General features: G+C 39.0%; 1 protein-coding gene across 1 annotated transcript in view; it reads left to right on the forward strand.

Moving 5' to 3' along the window:
• The window catches only part of Mgam (maltase-glucoamylase), a 129,116-nt gene that overhangs the window by 73,133 nt on the left and 33,419 nt on the right, over window positions 1–22,564 (forward strand). Inside the window, exons 46-66 of the mRNA XM_029534874.1 lie at window positions 561–610; window positions 992–1,159; window positions 3,716–3,865; window positions 4,196–4,396; window positions 6,444–6,598; window positions 7,945–8,113; window positions 8,349–8,445; window positions 9,387–9,499; window positions 10,668–10,793; window positions 11,771–11,899; window positions 12,144–12,254; window positions 12,544–12,606; window positions 15,006–15,140; window positions 15,925–16,012; window positions 16,610–16,748; window positions 17,530–17,663; window positions 17,779–17,813; window positions 17,905–18,021; window positions 18,453–18,601; window positions 19,224–19,308; window positions 20,145–20,201. Coding sequence (XP_029390734.1) covers window positions 561–610; window positions 992–1,159; window positions 3,716–3,865; window positions 4,196–4,396; window positions 6,444–6,598; window positions 7,945–8,113; window positions 8,349–8,445; window positions 9,387–9,499; window positions 10,668–10,793; window positions 11,771–11,899; window positions 12,144–12,254; window positions 12,544–12,606; window positions 15,006–15,140; window positions 15,925–16,012; window positions 16,610–16,748; window positions 17,530–17,663; window positions 17,779–17,813; window positions 17,905–18,021; window positions 18,453–18,601; window positions 19,224–19,308; window positions 20,145–20,201 — 2,471 coding nt within the window. The remainder of the gene's footprint in view (window positions 1–560; window positions 611–991; window positions 1,160–3,715; window positions 3,866–4,195; window positions 4,397–6,443; window positions 6,599–7,944; window positions 8,114–8,348; window positions 8,446–9,386; window positions 9,500–10,667; window positions 10,794–11,770; window positions 11,900–12,143; window positions 12,255–12,543; window positions 12,607–15,005; window positions 15,141–15,924; window positions 16,013–16,609; window positions 16,749–17,529; window positions 17,664–17,778; window positions 17,814–17,904; window positions 18,022–18,452; window positions 18,602–19,223; window positions 19,309–20,144; window positions 20,202–22,564) is intronic.

Below are 22,564 nucleotides of genomic sequence, written 5' to 3' on the forward strand. Positions count from 1 at the left end.
TTTTTTTTTTTTTTTTGGTTTTTTTCGAGACAGGGTTTCTCTGTTCCCCATTTTTTAACTGGGTAATTTGGTTTGTTGGTGTCTAATTTGCTAAATATATATTGAATACTTGTCCTCTAAAACTCTTAGGAAGGAATATAGGGTAAAGTTTCTTTCACAATGGTCATGCTATTTTGATTTTAAATATGACACCAAAAACAAAGGCAACAAATCTTAAGATAGATTTACATAGCCATTATGGAGCACAGCATAGACACTTCTTTACATGGTGAAAATATAACTTTGCACAGAAGTCCCATGTCTAGGCTTGTACCACCCCAAAGAAATGAAAACAGTGTGTCACAGATACTAGGCCCCTCATATTCCCTGTGGCAGTATCTAGCAAATATCCAGAAGTAACTAAAGTGTATGTGAATGAAAGAGGAAAGGAGTGTGACCCACAGACCTGGTCAAGTGCTCATCAGTCAGGAAAAGAACAATTAATCATTTTTTAAGGAGAATAAGATGAAACTTGTCTTCTTTAGTCAGCAGGACAATCTGACATCTCTTTCTTCTTTCAGACTCTGTGGCCAAAAACATTTACCTTGTCAGTGAATTTTCTGTTACCCAAGTGAGTAGCGTATTGTGAATAATGTGTGGAATATGTATGAAAATGAGTATGTGTGTTCTGTATTTATAATTTAGTTATCAATATTTACCAGGAGTAAATAATTGCTATTTATGACTTAATTCATAATAATTATATTGACTTTGCAATCAATAAGGGGCAGTAGTAATAATAATACCAGCTTGTTTTGTTAAAAATTCTGTAAAATGTCTGACTATTCCCATATTCTCCGTTGGCTTATGGAGATAATTTTGCATCTCTACCAACATGCAGCAGCAGGGAAGTTGTGAGTTCTTCCGAGCAGCTCGAGGGTGTGGTGTAGGATGGAGCCTAGGGAATCTATGTGTTCATAATTTGTTCATAATTATGCATGGTGTATTTCAGAACCATTTGGATGTGACAATTTCAAGTTCAAACTACAAGGATCCCAATAACCTAGAATTCCAGGAAATTAAAATCCTTGGAACAGAGGAATTCCCCAGTGTTAGAGTGAAACAGAATGGGACTCTCCTTCAAATGTCTCCTCAAGTCTCTTACAATTCAAACCTGAAGGTAAGAATGGCTTTTGTGAGGAGGCTTTCCAGAAACCTCCACGGGGTCATGATGTTACTTCTTGCTAAGGTCACATGGGCTGCTGAAGGGCCAGAGCACCTCTGAGGCCAGGCGAGGAGGTTAGAGTGTTGGAGAAGGAAGGTAAAAACAGATGTTGAAGCCAACGTGGCTCCAGGTTTTCCCATCCTTATTCTCTTCTCACTTTGTGTTTGGTTTTCTCTAACTGGGTGTGGGGACAGGATTCAAGGAAAGGAATCTGAAAGTTGATGGCTTATGCTCTAATGTGAAAGTAGAGATAGAGATCCTATAAGTAAAAGTTTATAGGCTTTTATCTATTTAACTTGTTAGTTTTTATCTATGTTCCTTTCTTTTTGTTATGCTTTTTAAAGACATAGCATATGTTTTTTAACATATGAATTTGTACAGAATATTTTTTTAAAAGAAGCTGATAGTGTTAAACTAACTTAGATGATAATTAGAAAATGGTATTCTCCGGATGTAATGGGATCCACTCTTTCTGTATGACTTTTCTTCCATTCTTCTACTTCCTCAGTCCTGTGAGGAACCTTTTCCAAGTCAATTCTGATGGCTTCTCCTGAGGCTTCTCACTAAAGTGGAGCTGCTAGATCAAGAATGTTTGAGGATCTTTTGAATTTGGGGAAAATAGTCAACTGAAATTTTGTTAAACGGAATATTGATCACATTTGACATTTTGTCATTTACAGTACATGAAGAAGATACATACAGTATACAGTCACAAATAAAGGACTATGTGATTGGTTGTGTGTATGGTAAAGTGTAAGACAGCTGTAAGATACATATGTGAATACATGCTTTGTATGTGATAGAATTTAAGTCAGTTAACCTTATTACCAAAGTTAATTTTTATTTTTTGAGTCTGGGTAGTGAGAGATACAATTCATATAAGATGAAAATCTGTGAAAGTATTAATAAGGAGTGTAAATCAGCATTTATAAGATATCTGCTTTGGTCTTAGCTGATGTCTAAACTTAGTAGAATAGTTGAGACCAGCTTTATGGAGAAGGCATAGAATGAACATGACCTTTAAAGACAGAGTTTCATGGAGATGGAGCGCTGATTCGGCAGGTAATTGAACTGGCTGCTCTTCCTGAGGTCCCAGTTTGATTATCAGCATCTACATGTCAGATTCCAGACTTTTGTAACTCCAGTTGCAGGGGATCAATGCCACATCTGACCTCCATGTGTACTGCCCACAAGCGTGCAGGCAAACTCCCTCCATTCACAAAAAGTAAGTTTGAATACATCAGGTTTATGTGACAAAAATGGTAAGCAGATTGAAAGTTATTCTGTTTCCTTCAGTATTTACAAGTTCAACAGTGAAAAGTTGCTGGCATGGGTTCAGAGTTTGAACTTTCTCAGAACCAAGTTCTATATTGTCTGATGACTGGAAGAAGCTACTTGGATCCGGTCACAAATACTCTTATTCTATGAAAGAAGGAGAGAAAAACAAAGAAAAGGAAAGAAAAAGAAAAGAAAAGAAAAGAAAAGAAAAGAAAAGAAAAAGAAAAAGGAAAGAAAAGAGGGGAGGGGAGGGTGGAGGAGAGGAGAGGAGACGAGAGAAGAGAAGAGAAGAGAAGAGAAGAGAAGAGAAGAGAAGAGAAGAGAAGAGAAGAGAAGAGAAGAGAAGAGAAGAGAAGAGAAGAGAAAAAGAAAGGAAAGGAAAGGATAGAAAAGAGTAAGGCAGTCGTGAAGTTGAAGGGACAGGTCCTTCTTTCAAGACAGAGTCCCTTGTCCAGCAAATGAACTCAAATTTACTATTTTTTGGCCAGGCCTATCCTAACATCATTAAAATTTTGTCTTTTTAATTGGTAGAATCTGAAACTTAACCTTAAATACCAAGAAAGATGAACACGTTTTATGCAGAGAAAATGGCTACATGTGTTTTAGAAAGGTCCTTGTTTTCCTAGAGAGCCTTTGTCCTGGTAATGCACTCTGTTGAACAATCAGAAAATATCGAAGGGCTTACGTTCTTACATTATCAGTCTGTAACATGCTTGACATAGGATGTTGGAAATGGAAGTTTATATGGTATTTCTCACTCCCCAATCTTCCACTTAATTGGTAAATCTGAGATCTAGGAATTGAGGTACTTTGTGTACAATTCCAGAGAATACTGGACTTACAATCCAAGCTACATTACTTATATTGTTCTATTTTCTGGAAACCCCACACCAGATGGATCATGTTTTGGGTAGACTATGAACATAACTATTTTTAAAAAATTGAATAGTGGTCAAGTTGTCCATGGAGAGAAAGAAAAATGGTTGATCATAACAGGGTTTCCTTAGTCTGACTCTTTTGATAATGAAATATAGGAGACAGCGATAGAATAGTAATTTCCTTTGACTCACCAAGCACATATACACTTGTGTCCTCATATGCTGTAGTGTGTTGTTTAAAATATTAAAAGCAGGGCATAAGGATAGACTAAGAATAACATTTACACTTAATTTCCAGAAAAAGATTCAGGTCTTGTAAGACTTTTGTACTGAGGATGAATTTCCATTCTTTCAGGTTGCCACCATCACAAATATCCATCTCAGGCTGGGAGAAGCATATACGGTTGAGTGGGACAAAATACCGGAGCAGGAAAGGATAGATTGCTATCCAGATGAGCATGGTGCTTCTGAGGCAAACTGCAGTGCCCGTGGCTGCATCTGGGAGGTAACCATGCTGAAGATGTTCATGTAAATGGAAAACCCTTGAAATATGGTCTACAAGGACTTACCACAGCCCTGTACCCATGGGTTTATTTACATCCACAGAAAGGCTCCATATAAACATTATCGAGGTTGAGGAGTGGTGTGGGTAAAAGTGGGATGTATTTACTATTATACTCTCTCCAGCAAAGCAGGGATTTATATTCATGCTTATGTAAATGTTACAGACATGAACAAATGTACATATGGCTTTCTGCCCAGGTAATTTGTCTCTTGTGGCTCTGTTGGATAACTCCATATCCCTGCTGATATAGGATGCTTACTTTCTTTCCAGGTATCCAACACCACTGGGGTCCCTTTTTGCTACTTTTCTAATGAGCTGTATTCAGTCAGCAATGTTCAGTACGACTCACATGGAGCCACAGCTGACATCTCCTTGAAGGCTTCTACTTATAGCAATGCCTTCCCCTCTACACCTGTGAATAAACTGAAACTGAAAGTGACCTACCACAAGAACGAAATGCTGCAGTTTAAGGTAAACACAGAGTATGCTATGCTATCTGGTATGGGCAGGACTTCTCCAGTTCCAGTTTCCTTTGCTACTTAGTTTTACAATATTCTGATCAAAGTTTCATAGCAAAATAATATAGACTATCATTTGAATAATGAGATCAATTAGATGACCAAAACAGTAGAAAGACTCTCCTAATTTTAAATTGAGAAAATCACTGTGCCTAAGGAAAATTGTGAGAGAACACATGGAGAAGAAGCAGATGAGGCTAGTAGGGAGATAGAAGCGTTATGGCTGAGCTTGTTCTGGAATAAGAAAGGAGATGAGAAAAGTGGGTGTGGTTGAAACCTTGAGATCATCTTGCTCATTCCTATAAACTACAAAAGAAAGATGCCCAAGGAATCACTACCATGTTGATGAATTGCATTTGTGTCTGTGGATGGTAGTGATGCTAACTGAAATGAGAAAACTGAGCAGATTTGTGATCGAAAGTATAAGAGAAAAAGTACGATTTTTTTTTTTTTTGGTTTTTCGAGACAGGGTTTCTCTGTATAGCTCTGGCTGTCCTGGAACTCACTTGGTAGACCAGGCTGGCCTCGAACTCAGAAATCCGCCTGCCTCTGCCTCCCGAGTGCTGGGATTAAAGGCCTGCGCCACCAGGCCCGGCGCAAAAGTACGATTTTGAATAAAACAATTGGAGACATCTTTGAAATACTCACGAAAGTGATTGCTTTTCCTTTCACGGTTTAATTATACCACGGGAGTAGGGATTGACTAGCTATCCTGTTGTTTCTTTCCTTATTAAATTGTGAGCTGCTCCTAGACGGGATTTGTCTTCCACCATGGTGGTATTGGAATCTCGCACAGGCTGCTATATAGTGTGGTGTCAAATGCTGCTGCGAGAGTCTAAGTAAGAGTGTCCTTGCCTAAAGGAGTGTTCAGAATCTGAGCTCCATCTGGACTTGAGCTCTGTGTCTTCCATTGTGATTTGTTTTCTATTTGAGGTTTCATCAGAATGAAGTTGGTTGGCTGTGTAACGTCAAGTCCTCCCCTCTAACCATTTAGTTCTGTCCCACACCCGTGCTTATTTCTCTCTGAAACCATGTTAACACTCTGAGTCTTTGCTTTTGTTGTTCCTTTAGCAGAACTCTTTGCTCTCATTTTTGTGCTTGGTTTCCTGCTGCAAAGTTTTTAAGATTCATCCTGAATTTCTTCTGTGAAATCACCTTAATGTCCTCCGAGCATTTCTTTCCCTATAATCACTAAGTCCTTTTGTAGGGTTAATGTTAGCTCATATCCTTCAGGTATGCTGAGTTCTTCTTTCTTAATTACAAGGATTCCTGTGCTTTGCACGTCAATAACCATGGCATATTCAGTCCCTATCCCTACTATTTTCTATTACACCAACAATAGAATTTTTACCCTTAATTACTCAGCATATATTAAAATTTCAGCATGTTTTTAATCCTAAATTGTTTTGTTTTAAGTCCTTAATTTACCTGCCCATATATTTGAACTCTTACATACAAAATATATACCCCATATTTATAAATCCAACACAAATTTCAGAATGAACTTTTTATGTTAACTACAATGGTGAAATGGATGAAATGTTTTAGAGCCCATAAACATGATACCTGACCCAGATCAAGTTATTAGATTAGAGATTGTACCCAGTAGATTGATTAAGCTCTGGATTGTGAAGTTACAAAAGACAAAATATATAAGATTTAGTCTCTGTCAAATATGCTAAGAGTATGCTAATTTATTAATCTCTAGATTATTATGCCTGTGTAAAGTGTTGTTTTAAAATGACAGATAACTATGAATATTTACACTATTAATGCCATACTTTGACAGATTTATATGTTATGCAGTGATCAGTTCAGTATACTTAGGATATCTGGTGTTTAAATTCTCTAATAATTTGAAAGGTAGGAATTCGAAATCTTCCTATGACATTTTGAATTGTATGGTCCAATATTGTTAATTAATTTCACTGTCAGCATGCTAGGAAAACATAATATAATGACATATGTGTCTTTACATAAATTGATTTCTTCTGGCCTAGATTTATGATCCCAACAACAGTCGGTATGAAGTCCCAGTCCCTCTGAACATCCCCAGTGCTCCATCCAGCACCACTGAAGGCCGTCTGTATGATGTCCTCATCAAGGAGAATCCATTTGGGATTCAAGTTCGCCGAAAGAGCACAGGCACTGTAATGTAAGGGGTTCTGAGTCTGTGCTACTACTATTCTAAATAATTTTCACCAGCTCCACTGTCCTTAAAGACATCTAGCTCAAAGCATCATACTGCCTATGTTCAGATCCATGATGTATCTGTTACTGTCCATGGCTGTGATAAGACAAAGCAAAACAAACATGAACAAGAGAACCTACAAAAGAGTTTATGTGAGTTTATTATGTCAGAGAGGTAGACTTTATGATGGTGAAATTGAGGTAGGAAGACCTGACAGCAGAAAAGTTGAGAGTTATCATCTTGAACTATAAAAAGAAAAGAGAAAGCAAATCAGGGAAAGGCATTAATTTGAACTCCCAAAGCCTGTCTCCAGTAACATACTTCCTCCTGTACGACCACACCTCCCAGTAGTCCACAAATACTGACTCACTGGGGACCAAGTGTTACAACAGCTAAAACTATGATAGTGGATATCTCATTCTAACTACCACAAATAAGGAAATGTGTTCTGCTCTTAGAGGAAATCTTTAATATTCTAAGAGTGATTGCTGATGTAGTTATAGGTTAGCAGGTATTCAATGAACATGTATTGACTTAATTCCTTTTATGCCTTAGATGCTGTTCTGAGTATTGTGTTTGTAGACATGTATGCTATTACTTCTAAATTTTAAATTAGTCCATGAAGAGGAATTTGACAACTGCTTTGCTAGGAAAATAAAGAAAATCCCATTATGTGGTGATTCAGATGCTGTGATCTGAGTTTGTCTGTCTGAGGAAGAGGTGATGTGTGAAATCAAACCTGGCTTAGATGTCCGACAGAGAGTTCTTGAAAAAGGAAAATTTGTGATAGAATGATATGTCAGGAGCTAGAGGAAATTTATCAATTATTATAGAGAGAACTCCCTGAGGTAACTAAGAGAATGAAGGAAGAAGGTTAAGCCTGGAGGCTAGGTGGGCTTTAGAGCTGGAACAGCTCTGGAGTCTGAAGTGAGTAGCAGGAAAGCAAGACTGTGAGGTGGTGTGAAGTGTTCATATCCCAGGCCTGGATACATGTAGAGAGTGAGCCCTCAGGGGTCAAGAGGTGAAGGCATGGGCAGTTTGATGTAGGAGGGTGATAAAGTGAGTGGTTTGCTTCTGTGGACAATGTGAAAGAGACATGATGATGTAGGGTAAAAGAAAAAGTAGGGGTGATTGAGACCGTTAGCAGGCATAATTGTGGTTATTTTAGTCTATGAGTCTTGCCTGTTTTATTTGGAAGGGACTGATGGGTTAAAATAAAGAACTCTGTGGTCCCTACATAGCCAGCTGTTGTAAACCACTAGGAAGCTGATCTTATCTTATTTTTGCAAATGTTCCTTTCCCTTTTGCAGCTGGGACTCTCAGCTCCTTGGCTTCACATTCAATGACATGTTCATCCGCATCTCCACCCGCCTGCCCTCCACATACATCTATGGCTTTGGGGAAACCGAGCATACAACCTTCAAGATAGACATGAACTGGAACACATGGGGCATGTTTTCCAGGGATGAACCTCCAGGGGTAAGGACAGAGTGTCTGTGGTCTGTATTCTGTCCCCTTCATCCACTCTGTGTGTCTTGTGCTTCTCTTTACAGATGTGCATTGATTGTTCCCTTTCTACTTTTAGGCAAATGGACATATTTTTTCTTCCTCTGTTCTTAACAGAAGAAGCTGAGTCAGCTTAGAAATCAAATTTCTGTGGAGTTTCTTTCTCATGCACAGTATCCTAACATCTTTTTCCCCCTATTACACTCAGTATAAGAAGAATTCCTATGGTGTCCACCCTTACTACATGGGGCTGGAGGAGGATGGCAATGCCCATGGAGTCCTCCTGATGAACAGCAACGCCATGGGTAGGATGACACCTGTGTCCTCGTATTGTGTGCCAATCATTTCTCAGCTTCTTAAGAATGTATATGACTTAGCTGTCTAAAGACCAAATTAGTCTTTGTGGTCTAATCAGTTTTTCTTCTATTGACTATATATATATATATATATATATATATATATATATATATCTTATTTGTATGAAACTCGTTGAACTTTTAATTTGCAATTCTGTTGTAGTACATATTTAATATTAATTAGAGGTTTCTACCACAGATTAAGTCCTTCAGGTCCCAGATAAAAGACAAAAGTATTTTATGTTTATAACTCCCTTGGTTTATTATATTTAATATATTTATATTAATATATTTATATATCCCATATATAAATATAAGCTTATATTTATGATTCTTTAATAAATACTAAAGCTGCTCAAACATATGGTTATTTTGTCTACTTTCCTGCCAATAACTCTGAGATATGACCTCCCAGATATAACCCTGGGACACTTTTACTCTGACTGGCCAGCCCTCATGGTCAGTTCTCATAATCTGTGTCCTTTTGTGGTCTCTGCCTCAGACCCCAAGCCTGGGAACTGAAACAATGCCTACCCCTTTTCTGTCCAGCTACAGGCTGTAGGTATCTTTATTCAACCAACAGTTTCAATCCAGGAGCAAGGTTACATCACATATGTATATGGTACATATGAGGAGCTATCTCCTCACCCTTAGGGGAAACCAGACCTTGGGGGCCAGTGCTTAGCATTACAGTACATAGCAAAAGACCAAACCTCAATGAAATGCAGCTAGTGAAAACTTTCATTTCACTTTTTCAAATACTGTATCGAACTACTTAGGAATATCTGCAGCCCATATGTCATGATAGAAGAGAGAGAAGGTGGTGATGCCAGGGTTAATGCTCAAAACATAAAGGATTTCAGCATGATGTCATTTTCTTGTGTTTTCAGATGTGACGTTCCAGCCTATGCCTGCTTTGACATACCGAACCACAGGGGGAATTCTGGATTTCTATGTGCTCTTGGGCCCAACTCCAGAGATTGTCACTCAGCAATACACAGAGGTATGTAGAAATTTATTTATGAAATATGTTTGTGTGTGTGTATACATACACTCATAATGTGTTTCAACCCTACTACACAGGATTGCCATATAATGTGACTATCATATGATACCTAAATTAATTGTTCTTTGTCAGAGGAAGATAGGATATGGAATAAGGGGGAGCAGATATACTTCTATAAATATTAAAATTATGCTTTCTCCACTTATTGCAGGGTAGCAGAATATTTGTGGTAACTAGTTGTGGGGATAGTATGGAGCTATGGTAGTGTGATGGAGCCATGGTGTGGTAGTGGTGATGTAGGTGGTGTGATGAGGGATGGTGGTATTGAAGGTAGTGGTAATATTATTAGTGATGGTGATTGGGAGGATGATGACTCTTATGGTGGTAATGGTTAGGATGTAAATAGGACATGCGGTAATGAATGTGGTTGTAGCAGAGTGGATATTGGGTGGAGTATAATAATCAGGTGCATGTTAATGATGGCAGTGCTTGATGTGATGATAGTTTTGGTAGTAATGGTGTTGGTGATGATGGTTATGTCTGTGATAGCAATGGGAGTTATTACATCAAAGATTACATCATGACATTGGCATGATGGTTATAGTGTGATGATAAAGATGATGACTGTATCGGCAGTGTGAGTCATGGCCATGGGGAATAATAACATTGTTAGTTACAACATCAACAAGCATGTATGAAATATCTACTGAATCTATTTTTTTAATGCACATGGAAGTGTGTCATGCATACTGTTACTTACTCAAAATAGATTCTATTATTAGCTCTTATTTACAGGTAAAGGAACAAGCATAGAAATGTCACATACTTGTCCAAGTTCACACAATAAACAAAACTTAGAGACTACATTCTAAGTTAGCTATTTTCCTCTGTATTATGTTTTTAATGTCATATATATATATATATATATATATATATATATATATATATATATACTCAACATGAATAAAATCAGGTTTTTCACAATTCTTTAAAAGTGTCCTCTGAGAATTTTTTTGTAGTGTGTCCAGGGTGGTCTGAACTGCCCCTATCCCAATACTTTCTGGATTTGAATTTGCTGTCTAAATTTGGGTAAAATACTCTGACTTCATATCCAACTTTCGTCCAGCTTCTTCTCTAAAGTTCTAACATTCTTTCTGTTTTTTAGTTGATTGGTCGGCCTGTGATGGTACCTTACTGGTCCCTGGGATTCCAGCTGTGTCGCTATGGATATGAGAATGATTCTGAAATCGCCAGCTTATATGATGAAATGGTGGCCAAGCAGATTCCCTATGTACGTCCATGTTGTGCTATCGTGGTGTGCTGGCTCTGCAACCTCAGAGCTAACCAAATCTGCGTGGAGTCTGTTCCAACTATAGTGGAACAGGTCACATGGGTGACTCAGACTAAGAGTGAGGAACTAGTGTTGGCTCAAGGAGTTTAATCAGGAGGTTCTTTCCTTTAGAATGAATGATTTCTTCAATAGTATGAAGAAATTTTTCTTACGCTTAACTAGGAAAAATTGAACCTAAATAACAAAAATGAACCCAAATTATTCAAATCATTGTAAGGAGTTGTTATGGCTCCAAAATTCTCAGACCCTGAAGCACAGCTCTAACAAATGCAGAGTCTTGGGCTTCATTTCCAAGGAAATACATGTGGAGCCAATCCCCCTCATTTGAGGGCAAGAGGCTTCCAATAGGCTTGATCTAGGGGATTCTTTTTCGTATTTAATCCATTTTGTCTATATATACTTCTGTTCTTCATCTTATTGTCATTAAAGCAAAGTAGGTAGGTAATTAAGTATATCATCTTAATGAGAAAAGAGTGATTGACCTCAGTATTGCTTTTCTACGGTTCTTGAATGGTTTTGCTTTGTGTTGCATTGACTTAAAGCAGACTTACTGCCCATATCTCATGAGCACACAGTTACAGTTCCTATGATAAGAGTCACTGATTCCAAGGCCAGCCTGCTGGGAGAAGTCATCTTAACCATGCCCTACATCATCAGCTTTCAAAGCACATGATTTAATAATGTAATTTATAGTTACAGCAGTCTTTCCAGACAGGATTTATCATTCATCTTACTCTGTTTTCATGTTAGATTAAATGTTATTTTGGTTGTTGTGTAAAGTCATACGAGAAAAAGAAAACGAAAACTATCCCAGAAACCAAATCCATAATATGGCATCACTAGATTGGTAAAGAAACATTTTCTTCTGGAGTTTGGGCTGGCTCTAACATCAGCCACTGTTCCTTGTGTCATCCCAGGATGTGCAGTACTCAGACATTGACTACATGGAGAGGCAGCTGGACTTCAAGCTCAGCCCCAAGTTCTCTGGGTTTCCAGCCCTGATCAATCGCATGAAGGCCAATGGGATGCGGGTCATCCTCATTCTGGTTAGTCCTTGTGTGAGTGTGGGCAGTGAGTGGGACAGTGGATGGACTCGTGCAGAGATCACTTTGGGCTGTCTGTCCTTTCCTGGTCTAGGAGAGAAAAAGAAGTGTAGTTAGTGTAAGGGTACTTCTTGGGAGCCATGGAAGCTACAGTGCAAATTAAAACTGGGGAATAGCAACCCTTCAACCCTCACCACCACTCTGTTTTCCATCATAATTTCCCACCTGCCCTGTGCTCTGCCTACAGGATCCAGCCATTTCTGGCAATGAGACACAGCCCTATCCTGCCTTCACCCGGGGTGTGGAGAATGATGTCTTCATCAGTTATCCCAATAATGGAGGCATTGTCTGGGGAAAGGTATGAACTGACAGTCATTCAGCAATCCTCACCCTTAGGCCAGAAAATTGTTAATGTGTTTGTAAATGTGGCTTTCACCTAGTCCATTTGGTCATTGGGGATTTAGTTTTCATTTCACAGCCAATGTTTACTGACAGTAATTAAGAGCTTCATGCAATCTACTTCTCCATAGAACAATCCTACATGAAAGCTGAAGTTGTAGGACTGTGGCTTAGAGTTTTCTAGGAAACTCTGTGTATGTCAAATCGTCAGAGGCATTTCTGTTGATCTTTTCTTTTTCTGCTCACAGGTCTGGCCTGATTACCCTAATATCACTGTGAACTCTTCTTTAGACTGGGACAGTCAAGTGGAGGTAAAAGGCCTTTTGTGGCTTTTGTATGTAATCAGATTTATCTTGAAAGGGAAGCCATACCTGGAGTTCTAGAAGTTCCCATTAGCGCTACTGAGCATGGCGAAGATACTGTAGTGACATGTGTCCTTCCTGTCATTCATGTACTGATGACCTCACATATACACCTTTTCTTCCTACTTATGTTTCATCTCCAATATTGATATCAATATTATTGTTTTTAAGATCTAAGACTCAGAGAATGTAAGTTACTTGCCCATGGTTATTAAAGGCATATTGTTGACTTCAAATCTAAGGTTTTCAGAATCCAAGGACCACTTGAATTTGACAATGCAGTTAGCTCATGAATACACAGGACAGAGACATTCAATTACATACGTTCTATGGGATTTAATTATTGACCTTGGTAGAGGTGTCATTTCATCAGTCATAGGATTGGCTATTAACTCATAAGATGTACACTCCCTCAGCCTCTGAGGCAATGCTGACCCTGATCTTTAGGCACCTGATAATGTGAGGACAGTGTTGAAAGTATAACAACTGGTGAATACCATGTGACATTGAGCTTGCAATTACAAGGAATCCAGAAGCTCTGATCCATGTAATTTTTCATAAAACATTCTAAGGCTGGAGTACATGTTGCCTATCAGGAGATATGCCAATGAGCAGGCTGAGAAACTCTGCATTTATCAGCTGCACTTTACTTAGAAGGCAGGTGATGCAGAAATGCAGAAACTTAACCTCCACACAATCTGCCTTCTTTTCTCATCTCCAGCAGGCATATCATTAGATACAAAGAATAGAAACAAAGGCAGTCAGAAATTCCAAATCTTATGCCTCTCGTCAAAAGACCAGCTAGTCTGCCTCTCTTGTACTCCTCACTGCTGTCTTTCTGTGGTTGGCAGGGTTCACATACTCCCAAGACCACTGAGTTTCCCATGTGTCCAATAGGTTGAAAGTTAACTCAGAACAAACAAAGTGGTATAGTATATGGTATGTGTGCTGAGTTAGTTAAAAACTGCATGTGCAGATTCCTTTTTCCAGTGTGAAGCGCAAAAATGATTTTATATGGTAGGGCAAGGCTGGCTTAATTTATAGATGCATCCTATAGAAAATTCAATTCTTACTCAGACATACCTAATAATGCATGTATATCCTGATACTCAATCTATCCTTTTCGAAACCTATGTTTCTGGCTTAAGATAAGCTGGGTCTCTGTTTCTGGGGCAAGGTTCTCTTTGTTAGGGGCTTTGTGACTTCTACTTTCATTCTTATTCTAAAAGAAACTCTACAAGTCCGTTTATTACCACTATGATTCATTTTGCCTCTCCTGTGAAGCAGCAATGCATGCTAAACCATTTCTCTTCTGTTCTTCAACATCTTCTTGGGCTTCCTCTGGGCATATAGATTCTTATTAACTGACTGGTGGTTTGTGTAAGCACCATGTAGTGCCTCAGGCAAGTCTTCCTGCTATTCTCTACTATGCCACTCTTCTGCTCCTTGATGCTTGCAGTTCTGTGAGGGGCACAAAGAGGCTGTTTGTCGAGGCACACTGACTGAATTGTCTGACAATAAATAGCAGAGGGAAGCCTGTAGATTTCTGTGGCTATTTTCTCTCGCTGAGGGGCATAAATCCACAAGCAGGCCAAGCATGAATGATTGTTTATCCATTATTTTCTCTATTCTGTTAAACACAGTAGAGCATGTGAAGATCAACTTAAAAATGTAAGAAAAGATCTTTGCTCCTAAAACCTGTAAAATGAAGTTAAGGAGTGATATATTGAACCTACTTTTCATACAAATGTAGACACTGTTTTTATAACTTGAGGGAAGAGAAAGAGAAACTAAAACAAGCCTTAAGTCCTCCCACTCTATGTTACATATAACCAAAGCTTCCTCTGATTGGAAATCACAGAAAACTGCGAGCCATAGTAATTGGTGCTAAATCACCACATGCAATCTTTTCTCAACTTATTTCCCAGTAGGAAGGTTTCCTGATACCAACTTGATACCTGTCACCTGACACCTGACATTTAACTAAGGCCTCACAGGACTTCTACCTTATCTTATCAGTCCTTAAGAAATGATGGGCAATAGGGATAGGGTGTGTATAGCATACTTTAGTGAGTATAGGGTGTTGATCACCTCCACTCCTGTAGAGATATAAGGGGAAATTCAGTGGATATTTCTCAGATTCTAGGTAGATGGCATGTTATGCTTTCTTATCTGTGTTCCACATGCTTTTCTAAGATAGTGGTGTTCCAAAATTCTATAGACTTGGTTTGTACTATCATTATCTACCACATGTACTATAAGACTGCATGAGCCACATTCAAATCAAGTGTATTGTGCTGCCTAATGTAATCATTCATGACAAATAACCAAGTATTGTTATTTTACAGCAATACCGAGCCTATGTGGCCTTCCCAGACTTTTTCCGTAATTCAACTGCCATGTGGTGGAAGAAGGAGATTGAAGAACTCTACATGAAAACACAGGAACCAGCAAAGAGCTTGAAGTTTGATGGCCTATGGATTGTAAGTATGTGTGTGTGTGTGTGTGTATGTGTGTGTGTGTGTGTATGTGTGTGTCTATGTGTGTGTGTGTGTGTGCGTGTGTGTGTGTGTGCTCACTTGGATACAGTATAGGAGAGCTGAGTTTGAATGTGTATATTTTTAGTAAAAAAATCTTTTTAAATTTTCATAAAGGATTTTAAAAAAGACTTCCTATTTATTTCATTTGTATGAATAATTTGCCTACAGGTATGCATATACAGCATGTATATACTGTTTTGCTTACATGTAATATATATGTATGTTTGTATATTATGTGTGTGCTTAGTGCTTTTGAAGGTGTCATATGTCAAACAGGAACTGGTTATAGATGGTTGTGAGCCATCACACTGGGAACCCAACAAAAGCAACAAGTACTCTTAAGCACTGAGAGATCTCTCCAGTCCACCTTCCTGTGTGTTGCTTAATATAGTAACATAATACTATTCATCCCAGTTTTTGGATATGTCACACTGCACTCCCTTTAATCAGGTGTGGAGCTTCCTTGATCCTCGCCACAGCTGGTTTCCACCTGAAGCTCTTGTTCTAAGACCTCACATAAAATCCTTGGAAATTTGATGCCTCAGGGGATCTTTTCCTACTGAGGTTACTCTTTCTTTATAGTTAGGTTCCCCAGCATTTGACAACTTTCCTTATGCAGATGTCCAAAGATTACTGGATATTTAATACTCTGTTTGCCATTTCCTTGACTCTGAATTTATATGCTGAGGTTGTAATTAAATGGAAGCAATGTTTCTGACATTTGTAGGATATGAATGAACCTTCCAGCTTTGTGAATGGGGCAGTTCCTTCAGGCTGCAGTGATGCTACGCTAAACCGTCCTCCCTACATGCCACGTAAGGACCTTGTTCGTCCTCTTCCTGTTGGGGGGGCATTATCTGGAGTAAATTTTGCCTGTCACTACAAATGGCATTGAGGAGAGACAAGAGCTGAAGATCAGTTGTATTTTTTTAAGAAGGCAGGCAATCTGGGAAGGCAGAAACTTACATTCCCACAGTCAACATTTCCTTCTTAGGCTAGCACATTTTAGGGAATGAATGGTGGTCTTATCAAAATACATACATGCAGATTCATTTCTACATAATGACATGCTACTTTGTTCTTATTGTATATAACATTGGCATTCTCTGTTCTCTGTGCATAAGCCCAGCAAGCAATGGTTACCCTGGCCAGCAAGGGTTAGCTGGCACCAAGGGTATATTCTCACAGGGGTTATGGATTAATGGGTCTTACATTAAGTATGGGAATAACATTATGTAATTCTATGTGGCAAGACCCAGGAGACAGAGCACTGTTCTGAGTTGATCATAGTCAGGGAAGGGGACCCAGATGGAAATAAAATTTAACTTAAGTCCTACAGATCGCTTCACTAATAAGAGGTCAGGAATGAGAAGAAGAATAACTGTCTTCCACTGTCTTCAATCTTCCCTTAGACGTTGAAGGCAGAGACAGGGGCCTGAGCAGCAAGACGCTGTGCATGGAGAGTGAGCAAATCCTTCCAGACGGCTCCCGGGTTCGGCACTATGATGTACACAGTCTGTATGGGTGGTCCCAGACCAGACCCACCTACGAGTGAGTGACTCTGCTTTCTCCTGTTGGTCTGCCTCTGTGATAGGTGTTATAGTGTCTCTACTTTTCTATTTGTTTGCCATTCTAAGGGTAAGTATAATGTAATTGTAATAGCCATGCAGCAATTCTTATTTGTTAAGCGGTATCGTTGTAGTTGTGGAGCCATCCCTGTGAGAAAATCAGTAGTCCTCTTGAGCATACCCACAGGTACACTGTAAGTCGTTGTGCAGTATAGTCAGTACTGTGCTATCACTGTTGAAATAGAAAAAAGGAGTGACTGAGTGTTAGAAACCTTGCTTTCTTATGTTGAAAGTGAGCCTTTGTCTGTTGAAAGGTGTTTGTCTTTGCCCACTCCTGTTGGATAGTCAGTGGGCCTTTTGTTCAAGTAGTTAGCATGCCCACAACGTAAGCCAAAAGAAAAATAATTAAGGTAAATCCTGATAGGATTTACCATATTCTTCCTCGAATATCAGTAGTCAAGTATGAGAGAATAAACAGCCATATCCTGTAAGTGCTTACTAGTTGGGGACAAGCCAATGACTTTGTAACATGGGGACATAGTTTGAAAACAACTGTTTAAAAAGTTTTCACTGCCTTTATTATCCCTGTCAGGTAGCCAGTCCTTCTCTAATGAGTCATATTTCTATATTCCTTGTAGTCACACAGGAAAGATTTTTTAAAAAAAAAAAAAGATATCCTAAGTGCAAGGACTCTGAGGAGGAAGCTCTATGGTCAAACTTCCCCTGCCCTGCCATGAATTTTTCTCCTTGTTTTCCCCAACCAGAGCTGTGCAGGAGGTGACAGGAGAGAGAGGGATTGTCATCACACGCTCCACATTCCCCTCTTCTGGACGCTGGGCAGGACATTGGCTGGGAGACAACACAGCTGCCTGGGACCAGCTGGGGAAATCCATCATTGGTGTGTGGGTGTGCCCAGGGGCTTCTGCAGACAGGGGTGGGAGTAAGATCCTTGGTGGAGGGGAGAAGGATGCAGAAAATGCCCTGTGGTGACCCTGCGGCATCTCTCATTGCAGGCATGATGGATTTCAGCCTCTTCGGCATATCCTATGTAAGTGTCCTTTACATGTTCCTCCTCCCTAGAAAGGTAGCAGTGTCTCTTAGAAAGCACCAAGAGCTGACTTTGTTCCATGTTGTTTCAGACTGGGTCAGACATCTGTGGGTTCTTTAATGATGCTGAGTATGAGATGTGTGTTCGCTGGATGCAGCTGGGCGCCTTTTATCCCTTCTCCAGGAACCACAACACCATCGGGACCAAGGTATAATGTCAGGTTTCTCATTTTATTATTTCACTGCATATATATATATATATATATATATATATATATATATATATATACACATACATATCCCCAGTTTTTGAGAGCATTCGTGATGTCTTTTTTTTAACCTGGTGACATCTTTAAATCCATTAATTCCTTCCCTATAAATCATAGTCATCAATATCATTTTGATTATTCTTTTTGCTTAGGGACTAATCTCCATTATAGCTCATATAGAATGTAGTAGTGTTTTTAAAGAAAAGTATTCTGATGTTTTCCAGTCCATCACAAATAATCTAGGAGTCCCATATATAATTTTTTTTAGTATATGATACTTTAAAGATATTATATAGTTTAAATATGTCTTCAATGACCTCAAATTCTTAGGGTCTGGGTGGGTTTTGAACACTTTCCTCATTCTGCTTTAGAGACAAGACCCTGTATCCTGGGATAAAACCTTTGAGGATATTTCCAGGAGTGTGCTGGAGACCAGATACACCCTTTTGCCATATCTCTACACCTTGATGTACAAGGCCCACACGGAGGGCAGCACAGTTGTGCGGCCTCTTCTCCACGAGTAAGTGTTGAGATGGATTTCTGTCAATGTGTTTAACCTCTTTGGTAGGAGTTGATTACAACACTACTTCCACTCTGAAGCTGTGACTTTCTTTTGTCAGTAATGTCCTGGTGGGTCCCATCCTTTATCAGTGCTTCTGTATTCTGCTTAATACAGATCTTGAATGAAAGGCCAGCCATTGAATTAAAAAAAAAAAAAAAGAAGAGGAAAATGACTTTTTAACTTGGTGAGATAGTTTGAAAACAACTGTTTAAAGAGGCCTTTAAAGGATCCAACATTCTATAGCATTATTTTTTCTTTATATGACACCCTTTACTTTTATTTTAGTATATTATATACTTCTAATCCATTATTTGTTCAGGGTACCTCCATAAGTATTCTACTGAAGATTTTATTTGAAAATGTGCCATAATGAGGAAATAGTTTGTCCATCAACACATTTCTCAACAATATTTGAGGTTCTAGAATCAGGACAAATGGGATGCTTTGAGCTGAGCAGAAGCACAGGAAGCAGAGAACACATAAGGGACTCTGATATGCTTTTTAACTTGAGAATTACTTCAGTGCATTAAGTCAAAATCCTACTGAGGTCTGGTTGTGACGCCTTCCATTTCCTTTCCAGATTTGTGTCAGACCGGAAGACCTGGAATATAGACAAACAGTTCCTGTTGGGTCCAGCTTTCCTAGTCAGCCCTGTGCTGGAGCCTGTGAGTATGGGGGCCTCTGAGAACTGGAGAATCCCAACTGCTAGGCTGAGTAACTATGGAGAAGGAAGTGAGGAGTGAGATACAGCCTCAAACTGGGTTTCTTAGTCTATATTTGTCTCTTATGGGTCTTCAGAGTAGAATTCTGTGTCTTGAGTTTTCTGCCCTCAAATCTTTCTTTACATCAGTCAAGAGGAATATTGTTCCAGAGTTTATTTAAACAAGAGTGTTTTCCCAATGATTAAAGTGAAACATGTAGAATCACATGTGGGAAAGAGTGTAAAGATTCTCCGTAGCCTCTGTCATATTTAGCTGAAGTGCTCAGAACTGCCTGCAGCAGTGCATCCCACCTGGTGACTGGGTGGTACTTTACTTACTTCTTTATGTAGTTACGCATACAGCAAGACACATTTCTTTACAGTTTCTGCATCTAGGTAAGCAGATAACTAAACTAACAGAAAAGTGCATCTTAACTAAACAGAAAAGCTAATTGAACCACCTTGAAATATTTTTGAACCTGCAGATTTTTTTTTTCCTGTTTTATACCCAACCTTGGGTATTGTGTCCTTAGAGAATGAATGGATAAATCTTCAAGCAGGAGGTGGTCATTTTCTTTGAGTTCCTGTTCCCCAAAGGGCTTTAGTGAAGGTTCTAGTTTTTGTTGGGCCATTTCCACCCTTGGAAGTTGGGTAAGAATAGAGGAGTTCTCAGCATTGGTGATAGGAAGCTGGGGTACCTGTACCCAACTTCAGCTCTAGTGTTTGATGCAAGGGTACATAGCAGTTTGCTGCCTCTGTCTCAAATGGCAATACCCATACGTGGTCTGTGCTTAATTTCAGAATGCCCGAAACATCAGTGCATATTTCCCCACAGCCCTCTGGTATGACTATTACACGGTAAGTTCGCTAAATGTTTGTAAAGCCTGGCAGTGTCTTTGATTATGACAGACTCATGAGACAACATAACAAAATCTGGTTCTGGAAATCACCTGCTGTGGTCTGGCACGGGTCACTCAACCCTTGTGAGCTAAAGTTTCTCACTTCCTATTTGGACCAGGCAAGTGCTAGTCACTCTTTTAGAGAAGTGGTATAAAGAAACATAATCTTGTCATCTTGTGCCTGGCTTGATATAAGCAATATCTTTGTTTATATCATTACTAGCTACATGGTGAACACAGTAAAAATCTCTTTTATTCCCCTGACACCAGAAAGCACTTAATAGTGTGATGTTTGATCACATTTATGTTGATATGAGTTCATTCTTTTCCCTTCTGTATCTCTAAGTGTCTGCTGCTGTTGTAGAGATGCTCAAAGAATTGCTCCATATGATTAGCTAAGACAGGTGAGATCTGGTACTGTCAATGAAAAACACAGATATTACTTCAAAAAAGGATATGAAGTAATTTATTTGGGGCCAAGTATGAGTGGCTATAGCCAGGGATCAAGGATTCAAATTGCCTCAAATGACATGCTGCACTGTGAAAACAAATACAGGAACTTTTTACAGTCCTATAGCTGAACAAAAAGCTGTACAGCTTCTACAGAAAGCTGTAAGTCAGGACATTTATCACATAACTTGTCTTATTTATAGAGAGGCAGAGATAAGAGGATTTAGCCAGTCTAGCCAATCAGCCTCTTCAGGTTCAGTGACAGACCTTGTCTCAAAACACAAATGGACAGACAAGGTGGAGAGAATGATGACTAGAGCAATCAGGCCTGCTTATGCCTGTGCATGCACATGCGTGCACACACACACACACACACACACACACACACACACACACACACACACAGATGGAGGGTGAGAGAGAGGGAGAGAGAGAGAGACACTAATGCACATTCACAACTCATATACAGCCACGTACACACATATGAACACAAATACACATACAAACACACAGGATCTCAAACACACATACTAATGTGCATATAAATGTTCATATAATGCTGAAATCTAGCCCCAGCCTTTAGAAGTACAGTTACTGAGGTGGGACACAGCATTGGATAAAAGCCAAAGACTGATGATCTTTGTCCTTGTAACTCTCTGTTACTATTTTGTGCCTAAAAGCCACTGGTTTCTTACTCTTCTGTGGCTTAATTCCTCTGGTTTCTGGCAATTAACTCCTGCTGTTAGCAGCAGAGGATTAAGTAAAGAAGCTTTAGTTGCTGGGGATCTTTTCTCTCTGGCTCATAGGCCCTATCACTGGCTAGGTAAGAGGCTTGGAGCTCTTTAACACTTTGTGAATCAGAGAAAGGAAGAGAAAGAAAGGAGGAAATAAGGAAGAGAGAAAATTTGTGCATGCAGAATATACACTTGCTCACTCTAGATGAAGCTGAGGAAAGCAGCACTGTCATTTTACTGCCATTCTTAGTTTTTATACTTTGTTAGGATAATTGAGCACATGGTTTCCCAAGCATCTTTATGTTCCATAAGTTCATAGCAAGTTCATGTTATAAAATGACAGAGAGAGTTGGGCATGGTGGCACATGCCTTTAATCCCAGCACTCGGAAGGCAGAGGCAGGCGGATTTCTGAGTTTGAGGCCAGCCTGGTCTACAAAGTGAGTTCCAGGACAGCTAGGGCTATACAGAGAAACCCTGTCTCGAAAAAAGCAAAATAAATAAATAAATAAATAAAAATAAAAAATTAAAAAAAAAAATGACAAAGAATTACAGCAGAAATGTTGTGTGTCTTTCAATTAAGACTGGTACCTGATTAAATATTCATTATCTATCTTTTAGAACCACAAGTTCATTATAAGTTTAAAGCTCTAATTTTTATGTTACAAGTCAGCATAGTTTTGTCAATACACAAATCATCTGCCTAGCATCTTATTACTTTGAAGTTTTGTGTAGACAAACAAGTCAATATTTTACTTTTTGTCTTTGCACTTTTAATAAGGTGCACCTACACTATCTCGTCCATATCAAGCTTATTACCTTCCATTACCTGATTGTAGTCTCAAAGCTAACCTAGAGGAATGTTTTTCCTTATTGTAAATTTTTCCCAAACCTGCTTTTCTTATGCTAGTGCAACTAGCCCATGACAGATGAAGATTTACAGAGCTCTATTTGCAGCATTTAGAGGGCTCAAAATTACTTGTATAAATTAAGAATTTTATAAAATCCTTATTAGGGATTATTTGCTAACAACTTTCAAATGAAAAATTAGTTTTCTCCAAGGGAGGTTCACTAGGGAAACAAATTACTCTTCAGGGTAGACTGCATACCTAGCAGTAGATGGTCCACAGAAAATGGACC

Source organism: Mus pahari, chromosome 2 (genome assembly GCF_900095145.1).
Source record: "Mus pahari chromosome 2, PAHARI_EIJ_v1.1, whole genome shotgun sequence".
Lineage (NCBI taxonomy): Eukaryota > Metazoa > Chordata > Mammalia > Rodentia > Muridae > Mus > Mus pahari.